At 44.8% G+C, this 15,215-nt stretch overlaps 1 protein-coding gene across 2 annotated transcripts in view; it reads left to right on the top strand.

Annotated features, from left to right (window-relative positions):
- The window catches only part of LOC138516427 (plasma kallikrein-like), a 451,405-nt gene that overhangs the window by 126,989 nt on the left and 309,201 nt on the right, over positions 1–15,215 (top strand). For both annotated transcript variants that reach the window (XM_069631547.1, XM_069631548.1), the window contains one exon: positions 1,196–1,302. In XM_069631547.1, the coding sequence (XP_069487648.1) occupies positions 1,196–1,302 (107 nt within the window). The remainder of the gene's footprint in view (positions 1–1,195; positions 1,303–15,215) is intronic.

A 15,215-nucleotide genomic window follows, 5' to 3' on the forward strand; every position in this document is an offset into this window, starting at 1 on the left:
TATTCTGAAAAGGTAACGCCACCCAAATGTTCTCATCATGACTTCACAGTCAGATTGTCTTGGGACAGGAGAGGGCATTATGTCCTTTGCCATGATCTAGTTATCAGAAATGATGGAGCTGCGAGCAGATTGCAGAGTGGTCACACCACAAATTTGCCATAACCGCTGCTGTTGAAGGCCAAACAAAATCGCCTTGTAAAAAGCAACCTTTTTTTAGTGCAGCCTTCAATAGTTGGGATTATGACACAGAACTCAGAAGATCTGGTTGCTTGATGTTTATGCTGCAATAGGATTTACGCTTTTCAAATCAAAATAACTTCTTCTAAAAGATAATAGCGTGCTCAATGAGCAGAGACCACCTGTATCTGGCTCCTCCCACACCCGCCTGGGCCCGATTCTGATGGTAACTATCAGGAAAGCAAGGCAGGCACTGCAAAGGGATTCTCACGATTTTGCAGGTCAAAAAAAGCAGTTAAGCAACGGCACCTGTGAGCTGTCGTTAAACTCGGCTACACATGTTTTCCCTTCATAAAAATAGTATTTCTTAGACTGCAGCACCACTTTTCTAGTTTAGGAAAACGTTCTTAAATTATAAAAGTAGTAACAGTCTTTTAAGAAATGCTGGCAGTGCCACTGGAGTAGGTGTTTCTATGAATGGGGCAGATTTGGGCAGCTTTTGCTGTTGGGTAGCACCACATCTCCCCTCCAATTCTCCATTGTCAGCTATCCACACTACTTCTAATGCAAGCTCAGCATCGGGCCCTCGGCCTACATGGGTGGGACGAAAGGAAAGTGCCTCCTCACTTTTACAACCTCATTTTTCTGACTGGAAATGGCCCTTCATCCAATTCGGAAAAATATTTGAATGATTTGTGCAATGCAAAGAACTATAATAAGACACTTGCAAAACATGGTTTAACCTTAAAGGATGCAGACAGCAAGTATTGCTCTGAAAGGTGTTCCAGAAAATGATGGGCCACATGGCAACCCATAAGCATTATTTATGTATATATTATTGGTCAGTTGTTGTAGAGTTTTGGTTATCGCGGCGTTCGGTTAGGCTAAACAACATGCCATTTCTTTACGTGTAAACATGATCCACTACATTCACAAGAGCAGAGTGTATTCTTGCATTTACTTCACAACATGAAGACCCATTCTAACTACTAATGGCAGCCTACCATTTTTGTTTTAGATTCGCTTGCCTCTTGAAGGACAGTGCAAATGGAGCATTGCCGCGAGTGGTATTGAAAGGCGCAATCTCTGGCCATTCACGAAAACAATGCAACACCAAAATAAATGGTAAGATATTGTTGGCCCTCCACACAGAGTCAATGGGATTTCCTTTCAATACAGTAACGTGAGTAAATGAGCATTGAATACATGGAAGAACTGCTAGTTTCATGTGACTAGTTATGGCCTTTAACATTGGGAAAGATTGAACTTAACTTTGAAGTCCTGGAGTGTTCGCGAGTTCCAGGGGCCAGAAAAGCCTTTACATGTTTGCTAAGAAGTTAATCAAGGGCTGTAATTCTTAATATTTTCAGTGGAACCAGAAAAACTAAACTTTCTTTGGCACTTCAATGTTTTGGTGTAACCCACACATAGATATCGGGTTGCCCACTTAACATATGAACAGAGACTTGTAGATTTTATTTCAAGAACATTGCTCTCTTGTATCATGCGTCTCGTTCAGATAAGTAGAACAGCAGGAATCAGAGTGATATATTTCAGAATGTCTTGAATATGACACTATCAAACAGAGGGACGTTTTCAGAGTGTTTGTAGTGTGCTGAAAAATACATTTAATATATGTGCTTGGATCAGTAAATGGTTTCAGAATGACTGGGTATTGTTGCTGTGTTATTTTGGTGGCGGATATCAAACACAGGGCCGTAGTTGCACATAACCAAACACTGCTTATTTTGATGCTGCATTATCCTATCAAAAGGAGCTGTTCAAAATTGAGGGTGAAAGCCTTCCAGAAATGATTTTTGATGAATAGTTAGATTTCAACCAAATCCTTGCAGAGGGTCACAGCAATCTGGAACTAAACTGTGCGACCAACAACAACACTCTCAACCTCCTCAAATAATGGCTCTTATAAGCCTCCCAACAACATGAACACACAGTTGTCATGTTAGTCGATACAATTCTATCTTTAGTTTACATCCAAGCGCACTGGTTGGATCACCTATTGATATCCTGTGGAATCGTGTTCCCTTGGTACCATACTTATGGCGATCACTACAAACATAATAACAGTACCCTTTACAAACATCTTCAGTGACCCTCATAGTCCCATAGCACTGGGTGATTGCCCAAATAGAGATGTCCATGCCTTACCAACACATTTGGAGTTTATGTGATGATTCACTAGGTGTCGTCACTTCTCCCATGAGCCCTTTTCCATAAGGTTAGGGAGGTGCAGCCCCTACCCAATAGACCCCAGAAGGATGGTTTAATGATGGAGGACCTCATGGGGAGGGACTCCCACTCTGGGGATAAGGACGATCACCTGGGGATACAGCCCATGGAACAACATCACACCCCAACATTCCCTAGCCCCCCTCCATTCCAAGTAACTTCCTTGAAAGTAGACCAATGTATTACTGTAGTACATGGGATACAGTCAAAACAGAAAGCACTAGGACGAAGAAGAGCACACAATACAGGAAGGTTACTGATGGTGGGCCAGAGGATGCATAAAGATCACAATGTCAGGAGACGCAAAAGACATTAACAACCCACCAAGGAAGGACTGGCAACAATGTATTAGATGAGAGGATGGACTAAAAAAGTTGCCAATCCCAGCCGGGAGAGGCATTAGGTGTTAAAACCATCCAGCGTAGGAGTTTCAAACCCTGTCGGAAGACCATAGGAAGAGGAGAGGGGAGATTGTGAATCCCTGAGGGAGTTCTCTGTGGGTCCAGCTGGAGCAGACCCGACCTCAAAGCAGGAAAAGAGAACTGAGCAGTACAGCGGAGCGAGGGGCCGCTGCGGTGCAGTGGAAGCAGAGGAGAGACGCCAGATGAGCCTTAGTGATGGACCCCAGTCCCAGGAAGCGCCGGTGGCTTACGGAAGTTCCAGAGATGATAACGGGAGGTACAACCAAACTATTGAGAACAGTGGCGTGAGCATCCGAGGATAACTTTCTCCTCGCAGTGGCAGAATTTGGCCACTGACCACCAATGGCAGTTTGGGACCTTAACAATAACAAATCAAGTATCCAAAGAGAACTTCCTCATCACAGTGGCAGCAATCAGTCCACTGATCACCAGACATGGGTCGGGGACCCTAGCAGTATCGAATCAAGCATTCAAGGAGATCTTGCTCACAACAATGGCAGTCACACGCCCACTGACCCAACAGAAGCTGAAATATGCAAAAAGGGCAGTTTTCCTCACTACAGTGGCAGGCATAAGACTTTTGACCCACGTTGGAAGACAGAGTACCACCCAGAAGTGTTTCCTCACTACAGTGGCAATCCAAAAGTCACTTATCAAAACTCCAACCAAGAATATAAAGAACGCATCAGAGGAGTATCTGCTCTTGGCAGTGGTAGTCAAAAGACCACTCATGATATGATATGTAATGGCATTTATAACGCGCCTGTACACATGAGTTTCTAGGTGCAAAACACTTATCAAATCTCAAGTGAACTGTTCATAGGGAATAATATCCCTTAACAAGAAGGCATTTAGAGAGGAAGCCAGATCAAGGAAGCCTTTTTGGGCCTAGAGAAGAATGCTCGTCAGGAACTACAAGAGTTAAGGAGACAGCTCTTTGATAAGAGGAGAAAACACAGGAGAAGGGAGGCCTTCTCTTGGCCCTTAGAGACACCAGACACCTAGAGAAGGGAGGCATTCTCCTAGTGAGAGGGCTTTTTTTTTTGCTTTGAAACTTTGGAGTTTAGCAGGAGAATGGAAGCATTCTCCTAGAGTTTGAACTTACCAGATACCAGGAGAAGGGAGGCATTCTCCTGATGGAAGATCGTTATGTTATTTAGAACTCTTTAGGTTTAGGTTTAAGTGTGAGGGATAGAACCAGGGTTTTGGACAAGGACTGATTATCATTTGACAGACGTTCTGACATTTCTGTATTTTCCTAGTTTGAGGGAGGGAAGCCCCAAATAGGAACAGGGATGGTTAGGTGTGGTGGTTTTAAAATAAAAGTCTATCACACAAACATGCCCTCTTCTTGGTGGACTACTTCTCCACACCCTTACAATTAGCATTGACACCATAGAACCAAACATCTTAAAAGTCCCTGCATCACAACTACAACTTGCCAATAAATGGTAAAACCTTGATTTGGCCAGCTTGAAAACACACGGGCCCTCATTCTGTGATTGGAGGTAGCCATGGTGCTATTTGTGCCATGGTTGCCACCAATACCGGGTCTGGCACCGGTCTGGTTGAATGGGGATTTACCGGGACATTCCGACCTGTGCGGATCCGATAAGTCCCCATTCAACCAACCATTCCCCATTCCCATAGGGCTCAATGGGTATGGCAACGGTACTAATAAGGGTCCTGCGAATAGCAGGCCCGTTATTAGTGCCCTGGTCCCTTAGCGTAACCCGTAAAGGACGTGTGGTCAGACCCCACGTCCTTTACGGTTCCCGCTAAGGGACCTCGGAATTGGGCGGTAAGGGATTACCGGCACCGGTCTCCTAACCGGTGCCCGGTATCCCTTACTGCCCAACTCATAATGACCCCCTCAGTGTGCATTTGCTTGGCCCACAGGCCTCAAGCATCAAGAAGGTGCCCTTATTTATATATTTTTGTCACACACAAGGATGAGTGGAGTGTCATGTGGGTTCTTTTGAAATTGGACTACTGTTAGGTGTGTTCATCCTGCAGAACCGTCAAGCTTACATTCTGTGCATTAAAGGCTGTTATTGGGCTTTCAGGGTGCACACTTTTGTACCAACCTTGAAACACATAGGGAGAGGTGGCGGGCTCCTCTCTAGTCCCAAGTTCAGTTTACCATGGAGAATATATTAAATGTTTAAGTAGGTCTTTCTTGCATTGCTTTTATTTGTTTTGCTTATTTTTTGCTGTATTATATGGAGTTTTTAGGTTGGCCCTGCTGGTTACACGATTTATTTGATGTTTCTCAACCTAATGTTATTTTCCCATATCTTCTCATGTGCCTTGTGTTATTGCCTTACCCGAATGCTAGGTCATTATTTTGGATGGACAGGTCTAGAGGGTTGCCCGGAGTGATGCCGAGGTTATGATTAATTCTAACACTTCCAGCCATCACCTTTTTTGTTTTGCTGGTGTAGAAAGAAGGCAAATTCCATGGGAATTCATTGGTTTTATGACAGCACGATAATGCCATGATGGCATGAAACCAAATGGTTTTGGGAGGTGGAGGGGCAAGGAAAGGCAGAGATGTGACTTCAGTTCTGCCCGACCTTCAAAAAGCACAGACATGTACTAGACTGTGATGAAAGGTGTTAATACAGGCATAATAACTTTACACCTATCTTTTGCACCTTTGTTTATGCTCCATGGACTATTAAAATGAACCCCTTAGACCAGGTTCTTCCTGTCCTCATTTCCTTTTACAAAAATATATTTCTTCGCAGCAAACAAGTATGCTGTGCTATAGACGGGTTTACATATTTCAGAGCCATGATCACAAGGGTCACTACTCACCTAGCAACTAAAGGAAATGTACCCTAACTGCAAGCCATGGGATAATCTGGACTTCTCTATTTGGGGTAAGTTAGGTGCCATCAGTATGATATGATGTGGCATTTATAACGTGCCTGTACATAAGATTTTTCAGGTGCAACAAGACAAGGAGGGAAACAAGGGAGGAGAAAATAACAATCTTACTAGGCCTTGTGTCATTCAGATTGTGCAAGTGCGGAGAAGAGGGAAGGGGAGAAGTGCTACGGGGTAGGGCAATGGAAATTGCCGTTTACTCACAAGTGCAGCCAGCGGGTGGTTCGTAAGTGCAGAGAGAAGGGACTGTAGGGATGCATATAGAGATCCTTAAGTGCTGAGGAGCCCGCAGGCAGTGCGAGGGAAAATGGACATGCATGAGCCTGGGCCTGCGTTCAGTGGGTGACCAGGTGACCAGTGCGCGGAACAGTCAGGTGCATCAGCAGGGGAGAGGAAGAGAGAAAGAAGAAGCAAAAAGTAAGTTCTTGAGTTGCTTTCAGAATCGGAGGTGGTTCTGCTCTCGTTTGAGAGAGGCAGGGAGGCTGTTCCAGAGGGAGGCCCCAGCCAAGGAGATAGATCTGAGGACAGAAGGGAGATTAGAGTCAAGATTGAAGAGCAAGTATTCATGGGTGTCCCCAAGGGCAGTTTCCATGCTTCTGGCAGCTCTGAAACCGGACTGATGGTCATGGAGTCAACCAACAGATTCAGTATGTAGATTAAGCTGGGAGATGGCCAGCTTTTCCAACAGTTTACCCAGGAAAGGAGTGATGGCGATCATGCAATAGTTTGCTGGAGAGGAAGAATCGGCTGAGGGCTTCTTCAGAAGGGGATGCACAAGAGAGTGCTTAAGGGGGAGGGGAAAGTTCCAGTGGCAAAGGAGTGATTGCAGAAATCGGCCAAGACTGGTGCAAGGGTGTCGATGTGTCCTTGATAGTTCTGGATGAGCAGGGGAGTACCTGCTTTCATGAGACTTTCATAGATCGGTCTTGTCTAGAAACATCGTCAGGTGTGAACAGGGGAAAGGAGGAGAAAAGAGGAGGAGAGATTCCCTCAGATGGGGCAGGAGTGGTTGAGGAGGAGGAAGAGGAGGCAGAGGAAGAGAGGATGGACAGGATGTCCTGAGTTTTAGTAGTGAAATGAGAGGTCAAGGCCGTGTAGAGGGCCTGGGAGGGAACAGGAGAGGTAGAGACTGCAGCTGGATTGGCCAGCTCATTGCAGATTTTGAAAAGTTAAGCCGAGTTATTAGATGCCACAGAGATGCGGGCTTGTATGTAGGCTCTCTTCTTAGAGAGGACAGAGAGTCTGTACTGTCTTTGGAGAGGCAGCAGGCCATTTTGTCGGGGTGCACCCGAGGCCCTTCACTTTTTCTCCTCCGCCCTACACTTGCGTTTACGGGTGGAAAGGTCAGAATCCTACCTAGAGTTGCACTTGGATTTGGGCTTCAAGCGGATCCTCATGACAGGGGCAAGCGATCCACAGTGTTAGAGATAGAGAGAGGAAGGTTAGGGAGGGCTGTGTCAGGGTGTGAGTCAGCTAAAGATTCAGGAGGAGGAGAGAAAGTAGCAGCAAATGCCTTAACTGACACACGCTTCATTGGTTGGATGACCGAGAAGGTAGGTGGCAGAGCTGGAGTCGGCTTGACCTCTGGGGAAGGGAGAGAGAGATGGCAAGAAAGGAGAAAGTGATCACTCCAAGAGAGAGGATTAGACAAGGGGAGGCATATGGAGATCAGAACATATCAGAACATCCAGGGTGTGCCCTACAGAGTGAGTCGGGCCAGAGAGAAGAAGAAGAGAGAGAGAGAGAATCACAGAGAGGAAGGTTAGGGAGGGCTGTGTCAGGGTGTGAGTCAGCTAAAGATTCAGGAGGAGGAGAGAAAGTAGCGGCAAATGCCTTAACTGACACACGCTTCATTGGTTGGATGACCGAGAAGGTAGGTGGCAGAGCTGGAGTCAGCTTGACCTCCGGGGAAGGGAGAGAGAGATTGCAAGAAAGGAGAAAGTGATCACTCCAAGAGAGAGGATTAAACAAGGGGAGGCATATGGAGTTAAGAACATATCAGAACATCCAGGGTGTGCCCTACAGAGTGAGTCGGGCCAGAGAGAAGAAGAAGAGAGAGAGAGAGAGATAGAGAGAGAGAGAGAGAGAGAGAATCACAGAGGTTGTGAAAGAGTCCTGAAGAATGGCTGGTAGCATCCAGGTGGATGCTAAAGTCTCAGAGGAGGAGAAGTTGGGAGATAAAGGCAAGGAGCGAGGAAGAGAGGTTAGCCCACTCAGAGAGGAAGAGTGTGACCTGGCCAGGCAGCCTGTAGATAGTGCCCACAGTGAGAGAGAGACCAGGAGAGATGGAGAGCCTGCATACCAGTCATTCAAAGGAGTAGTAGTGCTGCATTGGAATTTTAGAAGCAGGGATCCACTCTGGGAAAAGCAAGACTACAACCACACCGGGACGGTTGGTTCTGGGTTCAGAGAGAATCTTGTAGCCATCGGGAAGGAACGTGTCAAAACTCGTGACAGAGTTGGCCGTGAACCAAGTCTTGGTGAGACCGAGTACATCCAAATCAAGCTCTTCCAGGATATGGCAGATGTCAGAGGAGTGTTTGACAGCTGAAAGAGAGTTGAGAGTAGCAATGGGGAGCAGATTGCCACATTTGAAGGACTTCCGGGGAGGGGTAGAGGCCAGAGGTACACCTGTGGAAGTGTTGGAGGTGCAGAGGAGGAAGGAAGATAAGGTATGACTCTAGCACTTGAACTGTAGTATTTCTTTCATATGTTTCCACTTACTCTTAACACTAAGGTTGTGAAAAGTGTACATTAGATTTTAAACAGTGTTATATAGTTAGCAGGAAATAATCCTAAGACTATGCGTTGTATTTCACTTCTGTGCATCAGACAGTGTACATTACATTGTCTCTGTTTTAGATTTGAGATGCTAACAGCCATGTATCTCATTGAGAAATCATTAAAAGGCGTCGGAGGTGAGTCGGCCAGAGGAGGAGGAGGGTGAGAGAAAGTGGCAATTAAAGCCTCAACTGACACACTCTTCATGGGTCGGATGACCGAGAAGGTAGGTGGCAGTTGGCTTGGCGTGAGGGGTAGAGAGGGAGCGATGGGAAGAAAGGAGAAAGTGATCACCCCAGGAGAGAGGAGTGGTCAGAGGGATAGAGAGGGGGAGGTCTGAGTAGAGAAGAACATCAAGAGTGTCCCCTGCAGAGTGAGTAGGGCCATAGGGAAAATAGAAAGAGTGAGAGAGTTGCATAGGTCGTGAAAGAGTCCCGAGGAGGGACAGGAAGTATCCAGGTGGATGTTGAAGTCTCCAAGAAGGAGAGAGGCCAGGAGAGATGAGGAGAGGTCTTTCCACTTAGAGAGGAAGGAGGTGATCTGACCAGGTGGCTGATAGATAGTAGCCAAGGTAAGAGAGTGGCCAGGAGAGAGAGAAAGCCTGTAGACAAGGCATTCGAAAGAGGAGAAGGCCTGCATGGGAATGACGGAGGCCGGAACGGTTGGACCTGGGCATGGAGAGGATCTTGTAGCCATCAGGGAGGAGAGTGTCAATGCTTGTGACAGAGCTGGCCCTGAACCATGTCTCAGTGAGACTGAGGACATCAAGTTCAAGTTCTTCCAGGAGGCGGCAGATGTCAGAGGAGTGTTTGACAGCTGAGCGAGTGTTGAGAGTGGCAATATGGAGAAGATTGTCATCCTTGAAAGACTTCCGGGAAGGGGAACAAATCAGAGCGTTCACACAATAAGTAGGCAACACACATCTGTGTTATAAGCTATTAGCAGCCAAATGAGACCCAGGAGAGGTCCAGTTGGCAAAACCAAAACTTGTGGTAGGGACAACAATTTAAGCTAAATTCTAGCTAAAAGTAAAACAGGGCTGTAGCAGAAGACAGAAGGATAGAACGAAAAAGATACTATCCCTGCATAATGTGCACTCTCAACTAGGTTGCGGTGTTACAACGCCTGTCTAATAGTGACAGAATAAGAGTAAAATTACCAACTTCTATAGTGTGTAACACATTCAGCCTTGTAAGTCCTAAACCTCTCTCTTCCAAATGTATTTAAATTGGAAGAGACTACAAGTAAAAGAAAAAGCGCACAAGGGAGGGTAAAGAGGATATATATATTCCTTTTTAAACACTCGTGTGGCATCTAATGGGGTAAACAATCCTTTAATAACCCATAGATTGTCACGCTGACCCTGGATTGCTAGGGTTAAAATGACACAAATACAGGGGAAAAGGATAAATTCATTTTCCTAGAACACAAAGACAATACAGTCACCACTTCCCGTCCAGAACTCGATTTTACTAAAGGGGAGTAGGACAATGTAAAAAGGTTTGCTCAAGCTATCAAAAATAGGCTAATTGGTGCCTTTTTAGATGTAGCAAACACTGTTGACCGGTTTCAGTGGCATAACTTTGATAAAGCATATTCATCAGGACAGTCTAAGCTTCCTCAAAGCTGGTATATTTTGTAATTCGGAGACCAGTTTATGAGAAACAAAAATACGGTAGATGGAGTTGTACATTACCACCTTGCCGTAGGTGTCATAGGACTGGAACAGTCTGGGAGGGAGCCTGCGAGATGAAAGCAAAGTAAACCACAGTCACTAAAAGGCTGCTAAATTCCATGTATTGGATTATGAATCGACACATCAATACCTGTCATTCATCTATACAATCAGAGACTGTTAGAACACCACTTCATCATTCAATCATGGTGTGTAACTCTCGATCTGCTCGAAATGTAACATTCATGGCATCTGTACCCAGAGTTTGGGATACAGCATTCTACATGCTAGGTATTAATTCAAATGGTCTTTGGTAGATGGAGATCATTCATTTACAAGTATGAATGATGCACTCACCCTGTATTTGCTTCCCTTAGAATTGAAAAAAAGGATATACCTCAATTAGTGGCACAACTTGACTGACCAGTCATCATGCTGCTGATCTGTGGGTGAATGCAGAATTATAAAAATGTTTAGGGCACTGGATTGCAATTGTGCCACTGTCCACAACAAACTGATCTTAGTGCCAATGGTGGATTGGTACTTCTAATAGATTTGGGCAGGTATGGAAGAAAACAACACAGGGAGCAAAAAGTAGCTTACTACTGAAGGGGGCGAGTTCTCTATATTCAGAGGGACGCTTTCCCGGTAAAGCAGGTGCAAACATTGTTATTATTCCAAGTTCAATAAGTCCCCAAAACTTACTAGCATGCACCTTCCTAGGTGTGTAGTATATTCCAGCTAATGCGCCCAATGTGAACGCGACCACAGCCGTATTTGCGCTCGCTGTTTTAAAAAAAAAAGGAAAGACAGGGTTTCATATCCGTTTTGTCAAGTGACTCCAATCAAGCAATCCCACTAAGTCAGTGCCTCGTCTGGGACGCCCAAGGGAAGCCCTTATTTATATATTTTTATGACAAGTTATACCCTGGATGATAAACCCTTGTATAACACCCCTCTCTATGAATCCCCCTGATCTCACTGAGCCAAGAAGTAGGTTTGTTTTGCAATTTAAAAGAAATATTGGAAAAATTAAACAATATATATATATATATATCACACTTTTATAATAAATTAATATTTGATATCACACTTAGGCATATGAATGTAATGTTGATCGACAATAGATAATCTGACACTAGCACACTTCTTTACAATCAATGAGGAGTTAGTATAGGAAGGATAAGGTAGAAGAAAATACTTTTATGGTTTCAAGGAAAGCAATGAGGGAAAAATGCAGCACAGAAATAAACTTGATAGGATTTCAACAAAAGATAATATGATCAATTTTTCTTTGACATTTCCTTCCCCCCTATGCAAGATAAGGAGATGGAAGGGGAGCACACAATTCTCAGGAAAACAAAATGCAATACAAATTTCCAGTTCCCCCCAGCGAGCGTAGAGGAAAACAGGTATGATTTTAAAACAGGCAAGATCCTTTTAAATGTGGTGACAATGAAGTGAAAAATATGCTGAAAATGCTTTTAATTCCCTCTAGAGGTTCAGGGTGAGTGAGAGATACTTTAACTCAGTTCAGGTCAGCCCTACCAATGATTCAGGGATGGTGATCAGGTTGAAAACTGGATTCAGTAATGGAAGCAAAAGACAGATATTTTTACACGTAGTTGAAATGAAGACAACTGTCAATTTGCAGCACTTTTTTCTGAGTGCGTCGATCGCGATTACAAGTCGGTTCTTGGCTTGTTGGAAAGCTTAGAATTTTAGCTTTAAAATTAGATTCCTAGCACTATTCCAAAGATACGGACGATTTAATGGAGGTAGATTCTCAAAATAAAAGTAAAGCTCAGAATGACAGATGACAGTTTTGCAGAATGGACACACGATTTCTTATGATGCAGTTCTAAATAGTTTAAAATGTTTTGAATCAGATTATTTTAAGCTAAGAGATTGCTTTTGCACAGTTCTAGCTGAGTACTTACACTATGAATTTGAAATAGGCCGTCATGGTCTGGTCAACAGGTTGGGACTGGACTCCGGGCGGTTTCTGGTACTGGTTCTCTGGTTTGGATCTCTGGTTCTGGTCTGGTCTGGTCTGTGGTTCTGATGTCGGCACTTCACAGCAGTCTGGTCTGTGGTTCTGCTGGTCTGGATCAAGTGGATTCTGGATACAGCACTGCTTTCTGGGTCTGCTACCGGTTCTGGCAAAAGTTCTTGGCAAAGAATCCAACAGCTCAGCCGGCTGTCGGATAGTTTGGTAGGATTGCTGGATTCTGAAGGCCTGCTGAGAAGAGTTCTCAGCTTGTGGGTTAGATCTTTGCTTTAAGTTCTGTAGTCTATCTGGAGTCTAAGTTCTGGATGTTCCTTCTAGATGTTGTGTGGTCCGGCGAAACGCTCTGCAAGAAAATGAAAAGTGAATCTCTTGCCTGTCCAAGCAGTCTCTTTTTATGTGTTTTGAAAGTGGGTGGGTCGGCTCCTTCTGCATGCCCAACCCTCTCATGATTTGATAGGTCAAGGATTCTCTGTGACCTGGTTTGAGAAGGGATAGTGTGTCAGAGTGAGTCAGAGTCTTACAGTCTATTGAAGAAACGCCCCTTTGCTTTTACTTAGAAAATGAATTTTTCATAACTAACAGGTTTCCCAGATACACACGTCATTGAAATTACATACACATTTCACAGATTAACTTAAGATACACTCTCGCCCAACTCTGATCCCCTCAGAGCCTGGGTTCACAAATGACAACATTTTGTGCTTTTTAGTGACTTTCGCCATATTGGTTTTTCCTCAAAATTTACACAGACCTGCACCCCTTCCCTGAGCATATTACTGGAAATTACTATGTCTCTATCCTAAACACAGTGTCTGCAATATTAATAATTAGCGGGGTTTGGTCCCAGAATACCGTACAAAGTGGAATTTGGGCTCAAATCGTGAGGGCATTTTTCATTTTCATGATCCCCAAATTGTACATTTCTGTGAGCTTAATACAAGATTTTAGAAGCATTTAACTTAAACATATATTTGCTGCAATATGAATCCACAGTCCTGTCTGGCCCGCCCCTAGGAACTGGGGGAGTCAGGGATCACATGTCTCTACTTCCAGGCAGAGCTCTGTTTACAGTCCACACCCAAAATCAGCATGCCCCATTCAATTGCAAGGGTCTACTGTGTTGGGTCCAGCAGGCTGCAGGGAAGTCCTCTCCCTCTCAATTAACAGGGCCATATGATATCCTGCCTCCTGGTGTGGGTCTCTGGGGTGTTAAGAGTTCTCAGGAAAGGCCAGTCTTTTGAACTTTTAATTACATAAGACCACCTTCTGTTCACTGCCCAGTTCTGCAAGACAGCTCTCCTGTCAGGATTTATAGAGCGCCAGCGCCGGTCAGTGTCCAATGCCGGTACTGCACCTATTTTTACAGCTGTCTTGAATTAATACATTTCAAAAGGAAAGGATTTTACTTGATAGCATATGATCCTTGCTTGACATGGCATTGATGTGGATCTGTAGTAGAGTAAAGTAAAACACTCAACCATAGTTGGATTTTTGTTTGGTGGTTTCGGGCCCATGATCTTAGCAATTTTTGACATTAATAAAAACGGGTTTTGAACAGAACCATCTTTCTTTGCACTGGTGGGTGGCAGGTCAGGGGACCATTTTGGTGTGCGCAAAACTGCACGGTTGTCCTGGATCCTGGCGCAAATGTGGGCTTTTCCACCATCTTGGATTTCCTAAACCCACAGCACCAAATGTTGCAGCATAATAGTCCAAACGTGGGTCAGGACACCCAACAGTATCACGTGACATGCTTGGGCATGTCACGTGGGCACGTCTCGTTGTATGCGTGATCAGCCCAGGAATCAGGCAGACTACAAGGGACCAGGTCCGGCTAGAGGGATACGTTCCCCTGCCACGTGACATGCCGTGGTATGTCATGTGTACATGCCTGTGTTTAAGCACAGTCGGCCCGGACAGAAGTCAGGCAGAGCTGCTGGGACCCAGTCAGGCGCAGCACAATGTAACACACCGGCAGTAATGTTAGCGGGGCACATTCAAATTCGAGGTGCCAATCTTAAGTGAAAAATCAACAAATGGCAACCAGTGTATGTTACTGTTTATTGGATAGCTATGTTAATGTAATCACTTAAAAAGCTCAAAAGCAGGGACGGCCCATTACGACCTAATCAGGCATGAAAGTATATTTATGTATGATGTGTCTCTTGATGGCCCACCCTTTATATGATCATGTGGATTATATAGCATCCATATAAAATCAGAGGATACCCATAAGCCCACAGCACAAAATGTTACAGCATAATAGTCCAAACGTGGGTCAGGACACCCAACAAGCGCCCCCGCCCGACTGCGCTTTGATTTCGAGTCGAGGGGGAGTCGGGTGCAAAGGATGTTTTGATCCACGCGCTGGGATGTCCGCATCATCTTCTTCCGATTCCGCAGATGACAAAGTTCAGCATCTTTTCCTCCATCAGGGTGGATTGATCGGTTCTACTCGCCGGTCCTGATGGGAGTATTGGGCGGTACCCCGGGCCCCTCGGATCTTTGCTCCCGGTCCCCAGGTCGTCTTCCTTGGGAAGTCTCCATGGTTTCATCTCTCCTAGGATGACAAAGCAAAGTGGCAATACCTATTCGTAGACATTTCTACCCCCTATTGATATAGTGGGGCAGCATATACATTTTATAAATCAATAGACATTTACATTCTTATTTTTTTTTTTTAAAACAAGATATAATTAGAAGACATTTTCATTCAAGAATCATAATATTTTAGAGACGATATGTGGGATATTTTAGTGTTGGAACTGAATTACTCTGGAGCGGCCCCCTCTGGTATTGCAGAGGACTCCTCCAGTTGCTGCAGAGTGTGCCTGGGATGACAAAACTTTAGCTGATTAATATGGACCCACTTCTCTTCCCCTTCCGCCAAACTACCTTTGGGGATGTGGATCTTGTCTACAATTTCAAATGGTCCCTTCCAGGTAGGCAAACATTTTCGCTGTTTGGCCTGATTTCTTTGGAAATTGTATAGATAGACCCGTCTCCC

The sequence above is a fragment of the Ambystoma mexicanum genome, chromosome 6q, assembly GCF_040938575.1.
Source record: "Ambystoma mexicanum isolate Mex_15411 chromosome 6q, UKY_AmexF1_1, whole genome shotgun sequence".
In the NCBI taxonomy this organism is placed as follows: domain Eukaryota; kingdom Metazoa; phylum Chordata; class Amphibia; order Caudata; family Ambystomatidae; genus Ambystoma; species Ambystoma mexicanum.